General features: G+C 44.2%; 1 protein-coding gene across 2 annotated transcripts in view; it reads left to right on the top strand.

Moving 5' to 3' along the window:
- The window catches only part of Snx9 (sorting nexin 9), a 78,785-nt gene that overhangs the window by 37,259 nt on the left and 16,241 nt on the right, over window positions 1–25,285 (top strand). For both annotated transcript variants that reach the window (XM_021635723.2, XM_060373549.1), the window contains exons 2-9: window positions 383–469; window positions 3,411–3,485; window positions 5,063–5,173; window positions 12,252–12,417; window positions 15,763–15,913; window positions 17,980–18,064; window positions 20,964–21,089; window positions 21,193–21,310. In XM_021635723.2, the coding sequence (XP_021491398.1) occupies window positions 383–469; window positions 3,411–3,485; window positions 5,063–5,173; window positions 12,252–12,417; window positions 15,763–15,913; window positions 17,980–18,064; window positions 20,964–21,089; window positions 21,193–21,310 (919 nt within the window). The remainder of the gene's footprint in view (window positions 1–382; window positions 470–3,410; window positions 3,486–5,062; window positions 5,174–12,251; window positions 12,418–15,762; window positions 15,914–17,979; window positions 18,065–20,963; window positions 21,090–21,192; window positions 21,311–25,285) is intronic.

The raw sequence follows: 25,285 nt of genomic DNA, 5'->3' as shown, positions 1-25,285 counted from the left end.
TGAGTTGCTAGAGCCCCTGTGTTCTCAGAAGTTGGCCCAGGGCTGGCTCCTGGGCTGATGAGTGTTCAGCCGCAAGAGTTTCTCTTACGTGTCAACCTGGCACAGCGCGCCTGTGTACAGTGCCTCCGTTCCTGAGTGTCTGCCTCTGACTCCCCACATGAAGGGCATGGTTTTTTCTCAGGGAAGCAGCCTCTATGCACAGTATGTGCAGGGGCTGTGTCTATTGGGGTTCTTGAGGAGACGCGTCCTGAGCAGTCTTCCTTTCTGATCAGCCACAGCCACTGTCAGGTTCACATCCTTGTGTTCACTGTCAAGCTAAGGTTGTTTAGGTTTTGTGTTGGACTTATGTATAACTTCCTCTTTTCCTGCCTACCCCCTGCAGGCTCGGGTTATGTATGATTTTGCTGCTGAACCTGGAAACAATGAGCTGACAGTTAATGAAGGAGAAATCATCACAATTACAAACCTGGTAAAAGCTCGGTGGCTTTTAATTTGATGTCTTCCTTTGTATAAGTTCATCAACTCACATACATCAGGGTTTCAGCTGTTGCCTATGAAGCACTGATGTTATAAGAAGTTGTTAGGTGCACACCGAGAAAACTTCAGTCCCTACATATGTTCAAGTGTGTAATTGAATTTATTGTACCTCTTTTCTGCTGGTTTTCTCTAACATTTGTAACTGCCAAGCAACCTGTTGTGGTTCTGGAATCAGTTCCAGGGCCGTCACTGTGCCCTGAAGCACTGTGTCTGCAGTAGACTATAAAGCGATGGTGCTGACATTTCTGAACAGCTGGGTTTCCTGGGTGCTCTCGCTGATCTGAACCTCACCTGGCAGGTTACCAGAAATCAGTGTGTTAGCTCAGCTCCCAGCAGAGCAATCACACCGTGTGGCTCAGTTCTGCGTCTTCATAAACCATCTTTGAACTTGTGTGTGCACGCACAGATGTCGTCTTCACATTTACACGCTCACATACTTTTATACACACCATACACACATTCATATACATAGAGTATCACAGATACTCTCATAGTCATACACAAAACATCTACACTTTCACAAGCACACACACTAAGACACACTCTGCCCTCAAGTGCACCTGCCTCCAGAGCAAGCCCCTCTCCCCTGTTGTGACTTTGTGGTCTCCACTGTGTGCTAGCTCTGCTTAAAGCCCTTCCTCCAGTTGCCCCATACACATGTCCTCTTTTTGGGGCTGGGAATTAAACCTGCGTCCTCTGGAAGAGCAGGCAGTGCTCTCAGCTGAGTCATCTCTCTTGTACCCCTAAAATTTATTCTTAATTAAAAATATTTCTTCTCCACCAAAAGTGGAAGCGAGACTGTGCCTGCCACCTTGCACTTAAAATTGGAAATGCCTTCAGGTCGAAAATTACCTTATCTTAAAATTTTTCTATACATAATATACTACTATATATTATTGTTATTGTTATTATTATTATTTTCCTATACATAATGTACTCCAACATTGTGGTATTTAGTATAAAGGAGGCATATATGTTAATTATTTTGAGAGAGAATACATCATAAAGCCGTGTGTCCCCTGCTCCTGTCCAGCATCCATCATCGTTCAGCAGGCCATGGCCCATCTTGTATCATCCATGCTGCAGCTAGTCCTCTGGCTTCCCTCTTTCCCATGCATGGGATCAGTTGGAATCCACAGCCACTGTGCCATTTCCTCCATAAAGACTTTAACCCACACTTGCTGGCAGATAGTTGTAGTCCCTGATATTTTTAGATACTAGGCAGGAGGACCATTTGAGTCAAATGTTTGAGGCCAACCTGACTCTATCTCAGAAATAAAACAGGAAGCTGGGGAGATGGCCTAGTCTGTTAAGCCCTTGTCATGACTTGGGTTCCATTCCTGGGGCCTACAGTTTTGAAAAGTCTTAATTCCAGCACCGAGCAGGTGGAGAAGGGTGGACTCCTGGGGCTCTCCTGCCAGCTAGACTAGCCTGATGCTAGTGATCTACCTCAGAGAGAGGAGGGAGGGGGAGGTGGGAGAGGGAGAGAGGGAGAAAGGGAGATGGAGAGAGAGGGAGAGAACCAGCCCCCCAGTCTATAAAAAAAGAAGTAGGCAGTGCCTGAGGCACAACAGGTGTCCAGTTACTCACACCTACACAAGTTTCTATACAGACATGAACAAATGTGTACACACAAAAGTACAACAGAATACTTAATATGTACTTTTAAAATTATTTTTATTTTTAACTGTGTATGTCTGAGGGTGGTACGTGTGGGTATGTACACATGAGTGAAGCAAGTAGCAGTAGAGTCCATAAGAGGGTGTCAGATCCCCTGGAGCTGGAGTTATACACGCTTGTGAACCATCCTGTGTGCTTGCTAGGAACCAAACTTAGGTCCTCCATAAGAACAGAGGTCCTGCGTAAGAGTAGTGCGTGCTCTTAGCCACTGAACCATCTTTCCAGCTCCTAATAATGTATTTCTAACAAGTAGAAATAGATTTGGTTTTCAGACAGAATAATACATTCCAGCCATTTAATAAAATTCGTAACTTCCTAATGTTATCAAATATCCCATTAGCCTAATCGCTGACTTAATTTTTTAACTTGAAAATCCCCAAGAATATTATTGTCATCAATCAATATTTACTACACGCAACCTTGTGTGACAAATTAGTACACACAATCATATTTTCTATAGCCATCCTTTTTATTATTTCAAATTTCCTAGTTTTGTTCTCTGGAATAACTTCTTATAGAAAATATACTCAAGAATGGGAAGATAGGTCCATTGGTAAAACACTTGCCTTATAAGCATAGGGACCTGGGTCCAGTCCACACTGGACCAGCATGGGGGTGGGTGGAGCCAGGTTGATTCCCGGCCTCTCTGACCAGCCAGCTTACCCTCTTTGGTGAGCTGCCGGCCAGAGACAGGTTTAAAACAGAAACTGGGGCCAGTGAGATGGCTCAGTGGATAAAGGCACTTGCCACCAAGCCTGATGACCTGAGCTGATGACCCCGGCACTCACAAAGGAGAAGAAAGCCTGAGAGCTGTCCTCTTGCCTCCAACAGGCCACGGCATGCACGCGTGTGCACATGCACACATTTACACACAGCGGGTGGATAGGCATCAGTTTAAAAAGAAGGCGCCAGTGCTGGAGAACAGCATCTGTGCTTGACCTCCGGTCTCCACGCATGTACATACACACATTTACAAGGGAAATAGCATTTAATCACTTCCTGACGCTCAGTGTCTTGTCAGATTACATTATTTTTCTTTAATAACAAGATATAAGAATGTAAAATTTTGAACTGTATTAGCTCTATGATCATAAAAACCTTCATGTTATTTTTATGTAAAAATTATAAATGTATAAGACCTCAATGCAAAATTTCTAGTGGAGATCCTAACTATTACTTGTCTTTTCTGGTAGAACGTTGGTGGAGGATGGCTGGAAGGAAGAAACAACAAAGGAGAACAAGGGCTTGTTCCTACAGACTATGTGGAAGTAAGAATTACTGCTGTTGATTAACTAAAGCTGCTCTTCCCTTGACATCTTTTATCACTTGTTGAGTTAAAAGGCTGTTGGGAAGACAGCAACTGTTTCAAAAGTAAAATTTCACTGGGAAAGTAGTAAGTAGGTACTAATTAAATAAAACATGGAAACTATATTGAATTAGAAATAAGAGATTTCCTATGGGCCTAAGCTACAAAGATGTTTAGATTAACTTCCTTCCAAGAAGAGCAGACTTTAATTTTTCTGAATAAAAATCCCCATTTTCTTGTGCTGCTGCCTAGTGCTGCTGCCTAGTGCTGCTGCCTAGTGCTCCATGTAGATTAATTCAGATGCTTTGAAAGGGTAGGCTTTGTGCTTCCTTCTACTGCTGTCATAGACACAAGGATGTCTTTAATGGGTCAGTCAGCTACAGTAAAGAATAGCACCAGCATCCTGAAGTTGACCCTGTCTGAACCACAGCCACTCAGCTGCACAGCCGCCTGGCTCCCCCTGCTGGTTGCCTGCAGTCAGGACTGCGCACTCGCCTCTCAGCTTGAGTGGCAGACACTGAGGTTCCCGGATGCACCTGTGAGTAGAACTGGTTCATCCCCAGTACAGAGGAAGCTGATGGAGGGCACCTCCTGGGACCTGTCAGCAGAATAGGGAGGGGTCTGTCTCTGTTCTCTTGTCCTTGGTTAAAAGTGGCGGGTGGGGAGTCCTAAATTCTCTGGGAAGTCAGTAGATATCCCCCCCTCTAGAAATGTGTGTCTATACACACATACCATAGCTTTGTCCATTCAGTGCCAACAGTTCATAGGCTCCTGAGCACAGTTTGAGAGCCTGAAGTTCTGTTCTGGCTCTTTGCATTACACATCTAAGATCCTAAAATAGACAAGGCTGAGAGAAATCCGAGGATTTCTGTTGATGCTGGTATTCATTTTCTTTATAGAATTGTTTGCTTCCAAAGGGGAATAGTTTCAGCTTCTTAAATTTGCTTATCTTTCAAGACTATGAGTTCCCTATACCAGAAATGAGCATATCCAGCAGGCTAAAATTAGTCAGAACATGGTTGAAGCAGCACAACTGTCCACCAACAGGGTATGACGGATGTCCATAAACTAAGATAGGTGTGTCTGAACTATTAAATATACAAAAGAAGAATGCCAGGGATGCAGCTCATTGCCACACTGTTTGCCCTGGCTTTGATCCCCAGCACGACTACCCAACAGAGACAGAGAGAATGTGTGTGGGTAGGTTGAGCAGTCACAGAGTGCCTTTCAGACTATAGTAATTTTAACTCCAAATAAGTAACAAAAGGAGTGCTGGAAATACCAAAATACTTAGAAATTTTAAGCAGTAAAAGTTACACATATGTAAAAGACAGAAAAATCTCAAGAAAAAAATGAATATTTAATGTAAATGTAAATGAAAATGCAGCTTATCACAATTCTAGAATGCAACAGAAACAGTAGAGAGAAAGTGACAGCCCTGAAGAGTACATTCCTTTCCATGTAGATTGTTTTATTATTTCCCATAACACCCACTGACATGAAATCATGGAAGATATGCTGGTTCTTTCCAATACACAGATTTTACCGAATGATGGAAAAGATCAGTTTTCCTGTGGAAATTCGGTGGCTGACCAGGCTTTCCTTGACTCCCTCTCCGCCAGCACGGCGCAGGCCAACAGCAACAACCAGGTACGCCTCCCTTCCCTCTGAGTTAGACGGGCTTTCCTGAGAGCTGGGCAGGAAGCATGCGGCACAGCATCATTGGTGCTCCCTGAAAGCAGCATCAAGGTAGCTGCAAGAGGTGTGCAGGGTGAGGGGTGTGTGTGGTGTGAGGGAGGGTGGCATGAGGGGAGTGTGTAGTGTGAGGGGGTGTGTCATGAGGGGAGCATGCATTTTGAGGGAGTGTGGCACGAGGAGGTGTGTCATGAGGGGTATGTCATGAGGGAGTGTGGCATGAGGGCTGTGTGGCATTCCTGCTGGGTCTTAACACAGGCCTCACCTGAAACAACTGTTTGCAAAACTAACAATAAAGTGAAAGGTAGGTGTTGAGATTTGCTTTTGAGAATATCAGGATGTGAGCACAGACTTAGTGCTTACCTGGTGAGGCCAGGTACTCTCCAAAATGATGGCCTGCAAAGAAGGAAGGATGCTGACACTGAGCAGGCCAGTGACGGGGACTTTGTCCTGGACGCTCCTGTGAGAGCAAGTGTCCTCATCGCCTGTAGCGGTGTAGGTGAAAGTCTGCCCAGCTCGGCACCAGCACTTGTGCTGTTAGTGCGCCCGGCTCTAAGAGGCTCAGTGTGAGCTTGTGCTTTAAAGAGTGTGCATATGAACGCGAAGTGGTGGTGCACACTCTGATTCCAGCACAGGAAGCAGAGGCAGGTGGATCTCTCTGTGAGTTCCAAGCCAGCCTCGTCTACATAATGGGTTCCGGGCCAGTCAGGGCTACATAATTAAACTCTGTCTCAAAAAAAAAAAAAAAAAAAAAACAAAAAAAACAAAATAAAATAAATGAGGTGGAAAATGTACATATTATCTATTTTCTGTTTCTACCAGAGACCCTTCTGTAGAATTGAGATTAAGCTCTGTAATGAACCAAATGGGAAGATGTACAGGGTCTGTCATGCTGAGTTGAAGTGGTTAGGTTTCCACAGGAAACAAAGAGTTCAACTCCGTCAGTTATTCTGGTCCAAATGGCCCTCCCAGAGGCACAGCGATAACATATTACTGCTTCCTAGTTCCCTAGGCCAGTGGGCACACAGCTACTAAATGTTAAATCAGTGAGAATGTCTGATGCTTTCTTAGTCATGAGGATGAGTTGAACAACAACAACAAAAAAATCCCACCTTCTTTAAACAGCTTTCCTGGTATGAACAATAAATGCTAAGTTTCCACTCATTTTGGCTGTGTACCGGAGAACATCTTGCTCTGGAAGTTTCTGGTTTCCCAGTCCTTCGTCCTCCCTCCGTGGCTTCTTTCCTCACTAGCAAGAACCTGTCTGTCAGGGCAGCAGGAGCACAGCGTACTTGTGGAGACCTGGAGAGTCTCCACGTGGGGATGAGGTAGGGCCTTGACTGCACACAGGGCCTCTCCTTCAAGATGGAAACATAGACTGTGGTCAGCCTGTGGCTACGGTGGCTTTGTGGTGGACTTTGCAAACTAGCAGTCTGTAGTGGCTTTGAGCTTGGCTTTTTTCTGGAAGGAAAACAGTGGGCCATCGGAGTTGGAGCCCATTCATGGGTATCTTTCATTTTGTACTCTGGTGTGCCAGTTTGGTTACAATGCCAAGCAGAAAACCACCTTAATGAAATTCTTGCTAATTCTCAATCATAGTCTATTTACAGGGTCTGACCCAGCTCACACAGATGTGAAAAGTCCTGGTAGTCATGGCCAATATTCCTCAGTGTCCCTCCTGAAGTTGAAGCTTTTGTGTCTGAGTGTGAGAGACATTATCCTAAGCATGTCTTGTCTGCACACCTGGACCTCAGAGATGAGCCAGGCCTCAGCGTGTCTCCCAGCCAGGCACCTGCCTGCTCCAGCCGCACATTTAGCTGTCATGTTCAGGGGCTTCCTCTTACTGGTGTAGGGTCCCCAAGGATGTCTATAGGAATATATAAATGGAGAAGTCATCACTCATCACTGTGTAGCCAGCACTTGCCATTTTAGAAGGCCACATGCTCAGTCTCCGCTGAAAGAACGTGAGAACTAAAGGCTGGATTGGCTCAAATCAGACGTTCTGTTAATGAGCTGTGTTTCATGGTGTGTCACATCAAAACAGCACAGAGTCTAGTCGGTCCGCTCTTCAGCCCGGATGATACCTGGGTTATCTGGATGGTGTTCTCCCTCCATTGTATCGTATTTTCTCCTTCCATCCAGAGAGTAATCTGCAAATGGATTTGACACTCCTCACGGTCCTAACAGCTTGCTGCTAGCTGCTAATCATTGCCTGAGTAGCTGCTGTTTTTCTTCTTCCCTGGCTGGCCTGGCTTTCTTCTGAGCAGCCCGCTGCCCATCATCAGCTGGAGACAGCTAGCTAGCCTGATCCAGTTTTTAGAATGCAGGATAAATACAGAATTCTCTCTCTTTAATTGCTAGTTTTCAAACTAAGTTGTTTTATAGCTGCTTCAAATAGTAGCTAATGAGCTTTCCTCTTTCTTTTGCGTAGAATGATGGGCCTGTGGCTTTTATCGGGCCAGTGCTTTTAAGCCTGTGGGAGCTCTGCTATTTTCTCTGTGTTTACGGCTGTCTCATGTTGGGAGCTCATTCAGGTCGTTTCCTCTGTGTCCATATAAGACTGGAGTGCTCCCTTGTTCTGATTAGGTCAGCTTCAGTTGGCTGATCCCCACCCCCCTTTGATATGAGTCATATTTTCCTGCTTTTTCATTCCTGGTAGTTTCCTTATTGGAAGCAAGACTTCATGATTTTACCTTGTAGTGCTTAGTATTTTGCTCCCTTATTAATTTTTGAACCATATGATATATGTGTGTTATTTTAAAATGCCCATTTCTCTTCAGTTTTAAGCGTTTCTAAGTGTGAGCAGATGAATATTTCTCTTAGGGATGTCTTTGCCCTGCTTCTGAAGTGAACCCTTGCTAGTGCACTGTGAGCAGTAAGGCTTTTGGCTGTGCCTTGTGGGCCCCATCCCGTGTGAGGATTGTGCTCTGAATTTCTTCTCCTGACCCCTTCTCTGTCTTGCAGAAGTCCCTCATATGTGAAGTTACTAGGTGTCAGTTTTAGACCTCCTACTCCTCTGCAGACCCCTAGAGCTTCCTGGGTATAGCTCTCATTCTCTCACTACCCTCCGCAGCCCCCACTCCAATGTGGTCTCTCCTGGCAGAGAATGGGGCATTTGTAGATCACATCTGTTCTCATCTTGTTTCCTGTAACACAGGATCGCTGTCCTTTACTGCCTGCTGCCCAGTAATTCTAAAACAGTTTGGCATGTGTTTTCATTTTTAGCATGAGTGAGAACGTGAACTGGGTCTTGTTGGTGTTTCTTGATTATCTTTTTGGTGCCTTGACATCCAAAATGTATTTATTTGCACCTCTGAAACAATGCCATTCAGATTGCAAGAGTTGAACCTCACACGGTAGAAGCATTACTAGGTTCATTCTGTGCTGAGCAGGGACCAGGGACCTGGGACCTGGGACCTGGGTCCTGGGCTCTGGGCTCCAGAGTTGTCAGTGAGCACATGCCAGCAACAGCACGCCACGCACTGGAGGACATGTCATTTGCCTCTCAGTTCCTAGAGCAGCTGGCCTCTTCTGTCCCTCGCTTGTAGCTCTTTGTCTGTGTGGAGGTAACAGGGCAGTTTTGAGCATCCTGGTGCTTTTGAAAGGGAAGGTTTAAAATCCTAACGTTTGACATCTTGGCTGTGTATTGGTCTTGCTGGCTTGTATGGCACGCATGGTATTAGCCCCACTCCCGTGCAGCTTGAGATTATTTTTAGTCCTCAGTGGTACTGTGTAAAGATACCAAACCCAGGCTTGGGAAGGCACAGCATGCTACCATAGAGTTGGGCTTGGGCTTCTGTGTGTGAGTCGATTGTGTGTGAGTAGCTGGCATGCTAGGCATTTTCAGTGAATCTGACCATGCTATGAATTTCCTGGGTTTGATTAAAAGCCTTGTTATATGTTGTCTCCTGCTCACTGAATACCTTTTTATTTTAAGGTGGACATTTTGGCTCAGATTGGTTGTGTTGAAAGTCTCAGCCAGTCACCTCCTTCTTCTCCTTCTCCTTCTCCTTCCATAAATAAGGTAAACTTGAGACATGAGTAGCGACACGAAGGAGTAAACATTGAACAGGCAGCCCTGACAGATACTCTTTTCATATGTGTAACTTGAAGAAGCTCTTCTGGGCCTGGTCAGGCAGATGTGATTGCTGAAGAGCTGAGACCTGCAGGCTGTCACCTGACACTTTTACTGAGACCTGATTGGTGTGTTTGCCCTAGCTTTCAGGGAGGTTTGATTCTGTGAGTGAAGAAGATCAAGCAGATCCTGGTACCAGGAAAGGGTGGAAAAGAAAAGGCTGAAAGTGTTGCCTAGTGGAAATGACGGAGGAGGGAAGAAGGTGGGGAGGCTGAGGAAGCAGGAGCCCTTAGCAAAGAGACAGAGTAGGTAACTGTAGCTGAGGCTGTGGCTTCAAGACAAAGGGATTGTTGGGTTGAGAACAAAGAAATTGGTGGCCAAAGGGATTTTAAAACAGATCCTTGAAGTCCAGCTTGTTACACGGGGGCTGGGTTTTGAAAATACTAAGCTCTTGCATTTAGAGCCTAGAAAGTGTTTCTACCAAAGCCCCAGCATTGGCTGTTGCCACTGAGCTTCACTATGAGGCGCTCCTACCTCCTTCCTCTTTGGTAGAAAATACCCTAACTGACTAGTTTGATCTCTTTGTTTAAAAATGTCTCCAGTGATGTGGCCTGGCATTTAAACCATTTGGAAATGTAAGCATGGCCGCCTCCTTTAGCATAAAGGAAGAAGTGCACTGCTCAGCTGCTGGTTTCGTTCTTTCCTGTGTGATTTATTTGGGGACAGAGGTCTCACTGTGTAGCCCAGGCAGCCTCTGGAACTTGCTTTGTAGCAGGCTGTCATCAGACCCTTAGCGTCCTTCCTCATCAGGTGTCTATTTCAGGCAAACTCCCACATAGAGAAGTAACTGAATCCTTGCTTTGTCAGTACTGTATGCATTTATCGTTCATACTTACAAACCCCCCGAGGAATATAGTGTTCCAGATCCCATTTTTAAGGCATGGGATGCAAGTAGCTAGTCAGTAGTAGAGCTGGTGTTAAAGCCTACGTAAACATTAGAACCTAACTTCTTAGTCACTGTACTCTTGTGGGTTAATATTTATTATTGACTTATCTTTTAGTTAAGCAGCGGTTATTCCTAAACCGGCTGTATATCCAAATCACCACACAGAGATTAGGATTTATTTAATTAACCTAGAGCACAATGCTAGGCAATAGTTAACTCCATCCTAAACCTCCAAGCCTGCATAGTTTCCTACCATTCCAATTTCCCACATTATACTTGCTTTTAGTCGTATCTTAAGTCCAGTTCATCTCTCCTCATGGTTCAAAGTCCTCTCCCGCGGATCCCTGTTCTCCTACTCCTCCCACTCACTTCCTTTTCCTCCCCTCCCGACCAGGATGTCTCACCCTATTCTCTCCATTGCTCAGCGTTGAGCCTGGTTGTTTTATTGACAATACAGAGAACAAATGGTGGCATGTTTATATCAACTTGAGACAGGTGATACTTAGAATAAACATCACAATGCAATGAATGTCTGGATTGAAACCAGGTAGTAGGGTAGAGAAATCAGCATTTGAATGAATAAGGGTGAATTGTATACATTCCATAAGAACATTATGCCAACACTGTATCCATGTGAAATCTACTTGGCCCCATGGTTACCAAGCAGTTCAAAACCCACCTAACTGGATTCGCACGTTCTATGAAGTTGAGCACTGAGTAGCCCATGTTTGGGTCGGCGACGGGCTACATATGTGAGTGGCTCCATAAGATGGTAGTGAAGCTGAACATTGATGACAGTGCCGCAGACACAGCTGCTTGAGCTACTTGCTGCCCGTCGTGTGAAAGCATGTGCTCGGTTGTGCACAGTAGGGCATAAACAACTGTGGTACTGGTTGATTATACACTACACTCCAAAGCCCATTGTTTCCAACTACTTTTTGAAAAAGACGTTCGCTGCAAACTCTCTCACATCTCACCCCAGCCGGAGCAATGTCAGATACCGTGTGTGCTGCATCTTGTAATGGAATCGTCCTCTCTCTACCTGACTTCATCTCGTGGTGTTTTGTTGATCATGGCCATAGCACATACGTATCCACCACAGCCTTGGTGGCATTAGGCTTGTGCTACCTTGGTTTGTACAAGCACGCTCTGTTGCTTAGACCACAGCGAAATCACCGGGAGATGTGCTTCTCAGAAACTAGCTTATTAGACACCACATTGACTGCATCTGTCATGAGTATAACTCCTCTGCGATTATAGATACATGAGTGTGCAAGCCACACCTTTGTGGCCACTGAGTCCATTCTCAGGTCCTTCTGGTGCGACAGTCCAAGTCCACACTAGGCTAGCTCCTCAGACACGTAGCTAATTTTGTAAATTCTTTCAGTAATGGCTTGAAATAGCCATCCTTTATACACCAATAACCTCCTGTTATACGGCCATGTATATGTATTTCTCTGTGTCTGTGAGGCTTTAGTCGCTTTTAGATATAAAGTTGAATATATTGCTCCTGGATGTTGAACAGTGCTTAATTTAATTGGTTGGAGGTTAGGTAAAGAGGTTAGACATAATGAGTGAGTTACAGAACAAGAATTGTATTTGCCATACATCAGGTAGACATTCTAAAGTGGCAGGCCTATTGCTCAGCTACTTATTCCTTTATTCCACTTGAATTTTTTTTTTTACTATAATTATTACTTTTTTAAAATGAGAATTAAGACCTAGTTAAAAGTACCTTCTTAAAAGCAGTAAGGTCAGTGGTAAATGACCTTTGGTAATAGCATGTCTGCTGTCATTCCTGCTGCCACAAGAGGATGAGCACGTCAGCGAGAGCTGGCTGACACTGTTCATCACGCTGTCCTTTGTTTTTCCTTGGGTTAGGGGCGTAGAGATTCAAGTACATTCCCATTGACTTTACCAGCACTTTCCTTGTTCTCAGTTGTCCTTCAGCCTGTTGCTGAATACAGTTTCTAGAATTCACAAATGCTCTTTCTCCTTTTCCCCTCCCACAGGTTGCTGGTGGCAATGACCCCTGGTCAGCCTGGAATGCTCCCAAATCTGGGAACTGGGACAGCTCAGATGCCTGGGGCACCAGGACAGATGGGGCTGGTGCTCAGAAGAACAGCGTTAACAACTGGGACACTGCCTTTGGCCACCCTCAGGCCTACCAAGGACCAGGTGAGGGGGAACTTCCGCTTGAGCGACTCACAGGAAACTGTGTGACTGACAGGAAGAACATGCTGATCTTGCTTTTCTCAGAGTCAGCACAGCACAGCGATGCTGGACAGAGGGGCCTACAGTCTTGTTCAATGCTGCCACTGTCTCCTGATTGAGCAGTGAGTGCCCCCCAGGAGCTCCACCCTAGGTTCCATGAACTTGCTAGAACAGTGCACAAAACTCAGGGAGTCCCTTGACTCCCTGTTTATTACAAAGAGTAAATCAAGGGATACAGATGAGCTTTCAGATGGGCTGGGGGAGGCAGGGAGAATGCGAGGAGCTTCCAGCCCTCTCCCATCATACATGAGGCGTTCCATGCTGACCAGGGGTCATTGCTACCATCAGCATGTGCATATGTTCACCAGCTGAGACACTGCTGGAACCCTGGACCCCAGGGAGCTTTCTGGGGACTTCATCCCACAGGCGTGGTTGACCATCTACTTCGTCTCCAGCCATTCTCTTCACAGAGGGTGAGCTGGGGATGAAGACTCTAAGCTTTCAGCCATTCGTAGCTTGTTGTTTTCTGGTGGTGAGCTGCTCTCTAGAGTGCACCAGAGTCTTCTGGATGGAAGGCGCTCCTCTCATCCAGGAAATGCCAAGGCACGAGGACCAGGTCAGGGGACTCTGCTTACCATTTGTGACTGGATTTGAAGTGAAGGAGAGACTTATTGAAGGAGAAGCAATTCAATGATTAAGGAAGGCTCTCTGGAATGGGGGGAGGTACCTTAGCTGGCAAAGGATCTGAGTTTGGTCCCCATAACCTATTTTAAAAATGCTAGGCATGGTGGCACAGAGATGGAGACAGACAGCTCCCTAGGGCTCACTGGACAGCTCCTGTCTCAGATAGATAGATAGATAGATAGATAGATAGATAGATAGATAGATAGATAGATAGATAGATAGATAAAAGGTGGTGGTCAGGCATGGAGAGATGGTCAAAAGCACTTGTTACTCTTACAGAGGATTGGGTTCATATCCCAGTACTCCCACAGCAGCTAACAATTTCTGTAACTTCAGTTCCAAGGGATACAGTGGCCTCTGCTGGTCTCCGTGGACACTGCATGCACGTGGTGTAAATATATAACACTAAAATTTATGAAAGATGGATGACCTTCCTGAGGAAGAGCATCCACAGCTGCCCTGCAGTTCCCATGTGCTTGTGTGCCATCCCCACACAAATGTGCATATGCACACACACACACACACACACAATACAGACATTGCCTCCCCCAAAGAAGGACGCTTTTGACAGTTCTGGAACTAGAAGATACAGGTGTACTCTGTTCTGATGCTCTCTAACATCTAACACCTTTTCGCTTTTGGCATGAACCTCTCAGCTTCTTTGTGACACAACAGACCCTAAGGCAGAAGACACTCACTGCCCTTTTTCCACATCTGTCATTATCACTAAGTAGTTGTTTTTAGAGGTGTTACCCTTTTTTCTCTCTAATATCTGTGAATTAAGTTTGTTTTGTTTTTGTTTTGCTTATTTGTAAGTTTGTAAGATGAACTTTGTCCATGTTAAGGCTTCTCTTGGTTACCAGCCCACACTGCTGTAGTCTGCGTTAATCAGAAGCCATTCAGAGCAGGAAAACACTGCTTTTAAATTTTTTCTATATTTAATGCCAGATGTGATGGCACATGCCTTTAATCCCAGCACTCGGGAGGCAGAGCCAGGTGGGTCTCTGTGAGTTGAGACCGTCCTGGTCTACAAAAGTGAGTTACAGAACAGCGGGAACTATCTAGTAAGACCCTGTCTCAAGATCACACACAGGCATGTGCACACACACATCTATATTTAAGCTAAACAGCATGATGTTTTGATATACATAAGACAATGATTACTGAAATTTGAAATTAACATGCCATCCCATCATATTATAACGTGTGTGTGTGCACATGGCACATAAATGTGCACATATATATGCTTTCTGAGAGCATCTAAAATCTCTTGGCAAACTCCCAGTATACAGTGAAACACTAGTAGTTACCCAGGGGTGCATAAGAACTCATGACTTCTGAAAACTGTGCTGTTTACCCTCCCATCTACATCCCTGCACCCCCTCCCCATCCTGTCTACATCTCTACACCCCCCTCCGTTCCATCTGCATCCCTGCATTCCCACCCCACCATTAGTGGGCACAGTTCTTTTGTCTGCTTCCATGTGCTCAGCAGTGTTTAAGATTCTCCACATGGATGATGCTGCTTCTTGGCCTTCTGGGCGTGGAGTCCTTTAAGTATCATAATGTCATCCAGATTCATTGCAGACAAGATTCCTCTTTTCAAGCTAAATAATACCACAGTATGTATGTGTCACACAGTTTCTTTATATTTCATGTGCTGATAAAACTTGGGCTGACTTCACATCCTGGTCTTACAAGTAATGCTTCAGTGAATGTTGGAGCAAGGTGCTGATTTAATTCCTAAAGGGCAGATGAGTCGTTTTTTCCATTTTTAAGGATCCCCATGCCTTTCTGTAATTCTGTACTGGTTTCCATAATTCTGCATAGATTTCCATTCCCACCAAGGCTATAAGAGCTCCATTTTCTCTGCACCCTTCGCCATTACCTCTTGACCTTTTGACTGTAGACTAATGGTCTAACACTTGTGGTGACAGCTCATTGTGGTTTTCTTCCATTTTTCTGAAAATTGGTGATATTGGCACTGGTAAGGTGGCTTAGAGGGTATAAGTTGTTGCTCGCCACCTGACGACCCAAGTTTGGTTCCCATGATCCACATAGTAGAGAGAGTGTGATTTAACTCTACCAAGTTGTCCTCTGGCTGCCACATGTACACAGACATGAAGACATACATGATAAATAGACATGTATGTCTGAATACACAGAGAATTTAAAACTCTGATTCAGTCTTCATGTAGATCTTAGCAACCATAATCAGCACACAACTTTTATTTATTAATTGTTTATCTTACATTTAAGTAACTGATTTTCAGTTGACTTTTACATATGGTGTAAGGTAAGGCTCAATTTTATTCTTATGTGAATGGATATAGTTTTCTCAGCGCCACTGGTTGAAGATGCCTTTTCAGGATTTTGTTCCCCTGGCTGCCTTGTTTAATCTGTTTCTGACTTGTCTTTTGCATTAAAAGAAAAGCAGGACTCGGACTCTTAAGCCTTAAGACTGACTGCAAAGCCTGTGCTCTTCAGATCCACGTGACAGTCAGCACAGCATGCTGCTCTCCAGCTTAAAAGCTGGCGAGCTCAAGCAGCGGCTGTTACTCAGTTAGGCAGTGTCACTTATGTTTTCTGTCTCACTGTTTTTTGTTTGTGTTTTCCCTACCTATAGCAACTGGTGATGATGATGAGTGGGACGAAGACTGGGACGACCCCAAGTCCTCATCACCGTACTTTAAGGATTCAGAGTCAGCTGAACCAGGAGGCATCCAGCGGGGAAACAGTCGTCCAGGTGCCTCTTCCATGAAGCTGCCCCTGAACAAGTAAGCTTAAAGGGGAGCAGAGGATCACAAGCCTGTGAGTGTGCCTGTGAGGGTACATACACACACACAGCAATGTAAGAAAAGTTGGACATTTTTCTATCTAGTAATCCACTGTATTTTGAGTCTTGTTTGGCCTGTAATCTTAGATTAGAAGCTGATTTAATTTAATCAGTTTCCCAACATAATAAGGGAAGTGTTTATTCAGTTAAAAAGCCTCCAAGCCAAGCACGGTAGCACATACTTATAATTCTGGCTCATGGCAGGTGGAGCATGAGACTCTGTTCAGGATAACCCTCAGCTCTATGTGTACGTTCTATGGAGCAGTTTGATGAGGCTAGGCCAGTTTGGACCGCCAAAAACAAACAAACAAAAACAACTTCAGAATGCCTTGAATTGCTTTTATAAACTCCATGATACACTAATATTTCATCAATAAAAATAATTATTGTTAGGAAATATATTTAGTCAAGTCAATCACTTCCCATGTGCCAGGCATTGGGCAGAACGGTTCGTGGCACCCTGGCATCCCTTTGTGGTGTACGGCATTCCCGTTTTACTGCAGGGAAGGCTAGGGTGGGTATAGTGTTTGTAGTCACACAGAAGGTAGGTGACCGAATCAGGATTCCGGGCAGTCAGGACCAAAAGCTCATTATCCCAGTCTCTGCAGAAGGTGTTTCTAACACGCGTTTTCAGTTAGAGTTCTCTTAGCTTAAAGAACAGTTTGTGGAACTTGTAGAGTCCCTGCTGTGAATCTGAACACAGCCCTCGGGGTTAGGAGCTGAGGGAGCACGTAAGGAATGCTGTTAGTGAGTTCTCTTGCCCAGCAGTCATAATTGAAACAGTATATCCCAGACTGCTAATGCTTTGTCTCAATCCACAGTGCATTCAAAGAATGTTCATTTGTGTCTGAATTTTTTGGAAAGCCTCCTGTTTAGCATATATCTAGAGATTAGGGTCAAGGTCTCTATTTAGTGTAATGGAGCCTGCAAGGTCTCTATTGTCTATTTAAAGAACATGGGATTAAATGAGCTCTTAGACCACACACTTTGATGCCTCTCCAGTTTCTTCCATTATGGTTTTGTGCTTAGTTATGTGCATAATAAAATTGGTCATGGCCATCCACAGTTTATCTCTTAGACACTGAGTTCTCAAGAAGATTGACTGTGTTAGCCATTACTCTCAGTTGTTCTTTCAGCCTAAGTGCAAAATATGTTTAAAGCTGTTTATGTATAGATTGTTTCTTGGTTCTCTGAAAAGTAGGAGACAGCAAAACAACCTAGCAGCTGATGCCACCTAGCCAGCACCAGAGCCTAGCACCCTCCCTCTGTTCCATACTTGCCCAGAGGTTTCTTTTGAGGTGGATAACCTTTTTCAGTTGCTTCTCTAAAGCAAAGAGGTTGGCTTTAGTTAATGATGGTTGTGTTCTAAAATGTCATTCCAGCTTGAAACCAGATTAGAGCAGGCTAATTTGAACCCCTACCACCAAGACTTCTGTCTCTTTGGTGCCGAGAACAATGTAAAGCCTTTATGTATTTTTAGTACTCAGAGCTTTCAACAATCCATTTTATAGGTTAGTTATAGTCTAGTTCTGGAACATAAGCTTGTGTCAGAAGAGGAGGTTGGAAATTTAAGTGTACTGAAGCATTGTGAGAACACATCTTCATAGTGCTAAAAAATTAATATGTTTTATTGCTGTCTGCCTCATAATAATTGACTGTGCATAAATGTGGACATGTTAGCAAGTGGCCAAGTCCAATTGCCATGCTGCATACAGGGGCCAGGAGTATTTTATGTATGTCTTCCCTTCACTCCTTACTGGGGATAGCTTCTTCCAGACTTGGCTAAGCAGGGAGAGTACCTGTCAGCGTCACACCTGCCGGAGCCATGTGCTCCCTACCCCTGCTCAGGCTCCACTGAGTGGCAAACGGGCCACATTGGTTTCACGTCAAAATTTCCATCTGAAAGACAGAACAAGGCTAACACTGGTGTGTTAAGGTCACATGGTGAGAATCGTAGAATTTGAATGAGGAAGGACAAAGACTCACAAGCACTTTCTTCGTGATCAGATTTCCTGGATTTGCAAAACCTGGCATGGAACAGTACTTGTTGGCCAAGCAACTAGCAAAACCCAAAGAGAAAATCCCCATCATTGTAAGTTTGTTCATTCTTGTCTGTTTGCTTTATTTCTAATTAAAGTGTCTTATAATACCTCTCCTAAGAACATGAGTCTTTTTAGAAGTATTTTTAAGCACACTTATACTGTCCCAGATAGTTGATAATATGTTATTAAGAGTACTAAAGATAATCAGCATAAATTAATAATTGTTACAGCTTCTCAGTATTCTTTTTGTCTTTCAAGTATTAATGTTGAACCATCTCTCATGTTTTAATATTTTTCTTTTCTAAAATATCGGAGACCCTAAGACTTAGAGCATATTTTGCATTCTTTTTTTTTAAAGAGCCTTATTTATTTAGGTTTAATTCAAATATTTAGGTTTCCACCCTGACAAAGGTAGAAGCACACATCCTTTGAATAAGGTGCTTTCCCTAATATGCTGGTAATAAGATTTCTTCCGGTAAACCAGATGTCTGCTCAAGATAAGAGGCAAAAAAAAAAAAAAAAAAGAGCTGGGAGTTAATGGTACCATTAACAATTTAATATGTCTTGGTTAAATGATTATTATATAATATGGCACAGGCTCTTTGGTTTCATCCAATACTTCGATTGTTAATGCATTTTCTATCTAAGCAATACCCAGTAAATTCCTGAGTGAAATTCTAGGTGGGAATTAGAGCTGTGACTATTTTGTAACCCTACTGACTTAACCTGTAGCCAAGGGAAGCCTTGGATGTAATCACCATGGATGCAGACAAGCAAGAGGAACCATGGCTTTCTGCTGCAATCTCTGGTTTCAGGGGATGCATGATAAAATATAGTAATAGTAGTGGATCCTTTACTTTCCCTCATCTATAAAAAGCTTCAAATTCTAGAAACCTCCAAATAGAGGTGTAATATCCCAAAGCCTTTTACCCTTTGTCCCTCATAGCATATTTGGGGTGATTCTCTTCTGAGCTGTTTGATTTAAGAAGATTTGAATCTTTGTACCAGGCTGGGAAAAATGCAAAACCTGGCACATCACGAGTCCTCTCGTTAAATGTAAAGCTCTGTGGAGCTGAGAGCCCCTGGCTGCCCCTCACATTTCAGTGTGGACTTTGTCACAGGCATGACTATAACCAAGTCCAGCCTGTGCTCTGTCCAGGAGTTTTGCCAGACGTAGACTCATGAGCCTGGGGGCAGGCTTGCTGGTGAAGCTTCTCACATAGCGAAGGAAATGGGAAAGCCATTGCGTCTTCAGGAGGCTGAGAAAAAAACAGAGACAAAGTTTGTGCTTAGGATAGTTTATTACTCACTGATAGCATAAGGTCTGATAAGTGTGGGGACTCAGGCAGTACGCTTTCTCCTCTTCACAGTGGATTGGTGCTCGGGACAGGCCCTCAGTTGCTGTCCTGAAGTCTATGTCCTTAATTGTGTATTCTTAGAGACCTCTTTGGTACCTTATTTAATCATCTCCAGTTCTTTGCCTCCTTCCTGACTCATCCTGCATTTCCGATTTTGGGTAGTTTTTAAGGCGATTTTGCTTTTATTTTTGTTTTGAGACAGGGTCTCAACATGGCTAAGGCTAGCTTTGAACTCTGACCCTCCTGCCTTCACTTCACCTAGGACACTGCCATGTCCTAGGATTATAGACATAAACCACCATATTCAGCTCTCCTTTTATGTTCTATGTTGAGATCCACTTCCCTGTATCTGGAGCTTTCAGATCTGAAACTGTTTCCATCCATTTGGGAATTAATGAACCAGAACCAGCTCAAGACTGTTGCTTCTATGGGGAGGGTTGCTATGAGGCCATGTGTTAGCCTTGGCAGCCGTGGGCCTCCATAGTCACCTCTCCAGCCTTGGATGCAATTTTAACTGGATGAAAGCAGCCAGATTTGAGACAGCAGAGACGATCAGAGCTCAAGACTGCCATGCCAGTTCTCTATACCCTGTGTAGAGCTCAGCTAAGCCCCTTCGTCATCCACCCCAGGGAGACCTCTGGGGAACAGTGCAAATGTGAGAAACCTCCCCTAGCAGTCTGAACCTGTGCCTCTGTCATAGGTAGACAAAGGACAGGGCAGAAAGAACAGGCAGGCACTGCCTGGGAGGCCTGGCAGGCCTGCAGCTCAGAGACAGCAAGTCAGCTGGTTCCTGTTTCTGCACACACACAGGAAGTCCTGGGAAGAAGTCGGCCCGCTTGCTCTCCCTTTTGTGGATTTTATTTTGTTTGTGGTTGTGTTGTTGTGTTTATGACAGGATTGTGTTGCGTAGCCCTCTAACTCATGACCTTATCCCTTATCCCTCCAAGTGCTGGGACTGCAGGTGTGTGCCACCACACCCAGCTCTCTGTCTCGCCGCTGAGGAACAGAGCACCCCAGTACACACCATGGCTGAAATAATGGCTGTCAGCCTGTGGCCAGTCTCAGAACTCATTTTTAAAGTTACACCGGTGATGCTCCAAGCATCATCCACAGACTAGTTACTTATTTGAAAACTGTTTTGCCAGTTAGCCTTGTAATAAGTTAAAAACCAGATGAGAGTGCATACAAAAACTGAGAATATGACATCCCTGATATTTCAATTTTTGTTTCATAAAAGAACAATCAATGTTAGAAGTTAAAAAAAAGAAAAAAAGAAAAAGAAAAGGTGCTCTGTCCCACTTAGCTTTAAATTGTGGGTACAGGAAGTGCTCTGTATTTCAGCTCCCTAGCTGTGAGCCAGTTTCTCTTATCATGAGACAAGTTACCCACATGGACGAGATGGTTCATCTGGACAACTGGGTTTTTAGATGTGATGCCTACCAAGACTACAGACCAGCCTTCCTTCTCCAGTAGGAGCAAGAATGGCTGCCATAGGACTACCAATTCTAAAAGGAATTGTTTTCTGCCCCATTGTAGCTGTGTTACCGTTTTCCCAAGTTACAGAATTAACTTGTCCTGGATCATTGTTTAGGTTGGAGATTATGGCCCAATGTGGGTTTATCCTACCTCTACGTTTGACTGTGTGGTAGCAGATCCCCGGAAAGGTTCCAAAATGTATGGTCTGAAGAGCTACATTGAGTATCAGCTAACACCCACTGTGAGTACCTGCTCTCAAAAAGGAAGCTGTGTGCAGCTTACAATCTCTTTCATTTCAGTAGTTGGCATTGGTAATGCTTTTGTCTCTTTCCCTTATTTTGCAGAACACTAATCGATCTGTAAACCACAGGTATAAGCACTTTGATTGGTTATATGAGCGTCTCCTGGTTAAGTTTGGGTCCGCCATTCCAATCCCTTCTCTCCCAGACAAGCAGGTGACAGGTGAGTGTGGGCAAGGCTATTCCGAATGACAGGTGGAGAGCTGCAGTCAGGCAGTCTGCAAGCTTTGCTATCAGAGTTTGTGTTATACACCTTGAATTCTAGAAAAGTCATTGTATTTATTTCCTTCTACCAAAAAAAAAAATGTATTCTTTTTAAAGTGTGAGAATGGAACCTTAGAAAATGGAAGTTGTCTGAATAGCCTAAAGTGAAAACAAAGGCTTGAGATCCAAAGAGCGAGAGGAGGTTCTGCCACCCAACTCTGTCTGTGTGTGGAGAGCACATGAGAAGTCAGCACCTCTGGTTGTGCATGAGGAAGAGTCAGGCTTCCTCCTGGGGTCTTCATCACTCACTAGTGGCCTCTTGGTTTCTTGTTTTGTTTTTGTTTTACTTGTTTAAAATTGTCCTGTTTGTTCCACTTCATCCTGCCACCAAAATTCTTCCCATAAGTAAGGTCTGGAGAGCAGTTAAGAATGTTCACTTCAGCCAGGTGCAGTGGCGCATGCCTGTAATCCCAACACTCAGGGAGCCAGAGGAAGGCGGATCTCTGTGAGTGCAAGGCCAGTCTGGCCTACAAAGTGAGTCTAGGTCAGCCAAGGCTACACAGAGAATCCCTGATTTGAAACAAGCAAACAAATAAACAGCTCCCCTTTCCCCCAAAAAAGAATGTACATTGTTCTTGCAGAGGATCCAGCTTCAATTTCTAGCACTTGTTTTGAGCATCTCACAATTGCCTGTAACTCCAGCTTCAGCCTCTACCAGCATCTGCATTACTATGTACATAGCCACACACACATACATGCACATTCATCATTTAAAATAATAAAAATACCTTTTATTAATGAAAACTCTCTGCTAAGAAATCCATGTGCTACCTGACCCCCTACACATCTGGTCAGAAAGAGTTTGTCTCTGTCCTCAGAAACTCACCTCTTTCATAAAACCTGTGTCTAAGTCACACTCACAGAGTCCTCAAGCATTTATCCCACACTAGTGAAAGAGGCTGAGCCTGCCAAAGACTAAGAGTTTCAGTAGAAAGTGTTCACATGATGAAACCAGTCAGTATAGAAAGGAACAGATGGAGGCTGAGAGTGAGGCTTAACTGGCCAGATCTAGAAGGGCCTGGGAGAGAGGGACTTGGAGGGAAAGGAGGTCCTTCCCAAAGTCTGAGAGAGGTTGAAGACAGATTAACCCTCAGCAAGAGTTGAGGAACTTAGGGAGAGACCACAAATAATCTTAGCCAGCCAGATGCCAGGGCCTGGGTGAGACTTCAGCATTGCAGCACACGCTCTGTCCCCAGGGGCCAGTCCTTGTGTGCTAGGACACTTGCTGAGTGCTTTCCTCTCTGTCCTTACAGGCAGGCACATTCACCTTCATAGTCTACGTCCCCAAAGCATCGACAGGCTCTGTCTGTCCTGCTAGGCAGGGAATCTGTGTTTGATCCTGAAGCTTCTTACGGTTATGTTATGAGATATGAGCCAGCTAATCTTTTAGCTAGAATTAGTATCTTGAAGATATATAAGTCATTCTTAAAACTTTATATTTTACTTTGTTTTCTGTTATTTTCCTCTGGAGGTTTTTGTTTGTTTGTTTATAAAAGTTGTTTTGGTTTAGATATTTTTTCTTTTAGGAACTTTAAAAACTTGGAGTTGTTACGGTAGGATGGAGAGGGCTGCTCTGCTCCTAGGTAGAGCAGTGTTTTCATAGAACATCCATCCCAGTACATCTGCAGCATCCAGTAGTCCTATGCGTGATGCTGCAGTTTCCATAGGGCTGGTGCCAGGAAGTGGACCCCGGGGTGCTGGAGGCTATAGCTGCCTTCCACTCAGAGTGCCAACACACCTACAAACCACTCTACAAGCGATTCAGATCATACTCCCTGTCCTTCTAGTCATCCTTTTTGCTTTAAATAAGAGCCTTCTTTTTAAAATTCTCCATTTGTTTCCAGTACTTCATGTTTTGAAATTTCAGTCTGTGTCCTTGAAATTTATACTCTGCTTTTTGTGCATTAGATTGGAATAGTATATGCTTCATGGTTTTTAAATGAATAGGCCAAGGTTTTCAGCCAAGTAATTCAGTATTGATTTAAAGCATCATAGAGCTCACAGTCCTTCCACATTGAGCTTAGTCTTTAGGCACAGGCATGCAGCCAGGGGCATGGCACAGCAAAGCAAAGCACAGCAGCCTCAGTCTGAAGAAAGTCGGGCTTTGACCACTCTCTGGAAGCATGCCCAGGACTCTGAGAGGCACAGGACAGCATTGTTTCCCCTTGCCTCCTGCCTGTGGTACCCACAGGATCAGTGCTGTGTATAGCCTCCCCTCACTGAACTCCTAGACAAAAGGAAGAGGAAGTGTGGGAGGTGATGTCATGATTCTTGTCCTTGGGAGTTCATAGATGACATTCTGTTTGCAGATTTTGTTCTTTGTGAGACAGAACAGAATCAACCAGGTTGTATTTGGGGGTTCCAGAATATTATTTTCATATTCTTTGTGAAAACTTATGCAAGGTTTTTAGAAAATGGATAAATACAAGTCCCTTCCACCTCCTTGCTTACAAGTCTCTAGGACCTGATATGAAAACTTAGTAAGCATAAAATATGATTCAAAGTCATAATTAAACCTTTCCATGATAAATTGCATCTGCCCTTTGTACAGATTCACTTGACCATTTATTTGTGGGATTTGTTTCTGATCTTATTTACTCTATGTGTTCATTTTCTTGCCAGTACCTCATAGTGTAGTGTCTATTTTTTACAATGCTATTTTATTTGGGATTCATTAAGCCTCTACTGCCATTCCAACCCCCCAACCCTAGGTAGGAGAGAAAGAAGGTTAGAAGGGAAAAGGGATACAGACCTCTTTAGACTCAGTTCTAGCTGGTTAGGGTCATCGGGTTCTTTGGGAAAATACCAGTCTCAGTCATTAGGATATCTAGCAGTGCAGCAGCAGCAAGTGGCAAATGCAGCAGGCCGAACATGCAGCCTTCTTCCTCCTCCATCTTCTAGAAAGAAGATCTTGCCTCTCTCTGGGCTCTCATATTTACACTCTCCCAGAGTCCTCAGAATTCCACTACAGCTAGCAAAGACCACACCCTTCTCCAAGCCACATGAGGCTGTTATCAGCTGTGGATAAACTAAGGCAGTCCCGTATCCCACACTTGGAATTAAAACAAAAATGTATTTATATAACATAACTGATTTTCTAAAGAAACCAAAACTTCCAATACAACACTGTCTTAATTGATGTCACTAAATCAAATAGTGCACGCGCTCAGACCGATTCTTTATTTTGAAGTGTATTTTTACATGTATGGGTATTTTGCCTGCATGCACATATGTGCTACATATGTGACTGATACCACAGAAGCCAGATCAGGGCATTGAGTCTTCAGGAACTGGAATCACAGATAGTTGTGAACCATCATGTAGGTTCTAACTCTGACCCTCTGGAAGAGCACCGAGTGCCCATTGAGCGTCTCTTCAGCCCCCCTGCCTACACTTTTGAAGGGTGGGTTGCTGGTTATGAGATCCTTAGCTGCTAGCTTTCATGCTGCACAGGGAATGCCTTTCCGTCGTCTCTGGCCTGCGGTGTCCACGTGACAAGGCAGCCACTAATGCTGCTGACTCCCACACAGCCCCAACCTCGCAGCTGGCGATGCTTGGTCTCATCTCAGCAGTTTAGCGCTGCTGCATCTAAGTGTGGAGAGCGCTTGACTCATGATCCTGTCTGTGGCCATCTTGCATCTGCTGTTGATTCCTGATGTCAATTTTCTCCTCTAGTTTCTGCACTGTCAATTCCAAAAATTTAATTTCGTTCTCTTCTGTAATTCTGTCGTCTTTGGGGTCTCTGGTTGTTGATTACTGGTCATGTTGCCCTTTAATTTTTCCAATAGTTCTTTGAACATAATAGAACTGCTTTGATTTATATCCGCTAAATTCAGCATCTTGCAACACTTAGTAACAATTTCTGTTGACTGCT

Source organism: Meriones unguiculatus, chromosome 20, assembly GCF_030254825.1.
Source record: "Meriones unguiculatus strain TT.TT164.6M chromosome 20, Bangor_MerUng_6.1, whole genome shotgun sequence".
NCBI lineage: Eukaryota > Metazoa > Chordata > Mammalia > Rodentia > Muridae > Meriones > Meriones unguiculatus.
The sequence above is the reverse complement of the archived record's forward strand: the minus strand, read 5'-3'. Positions and strand labels throughout refer to the sequence as shown.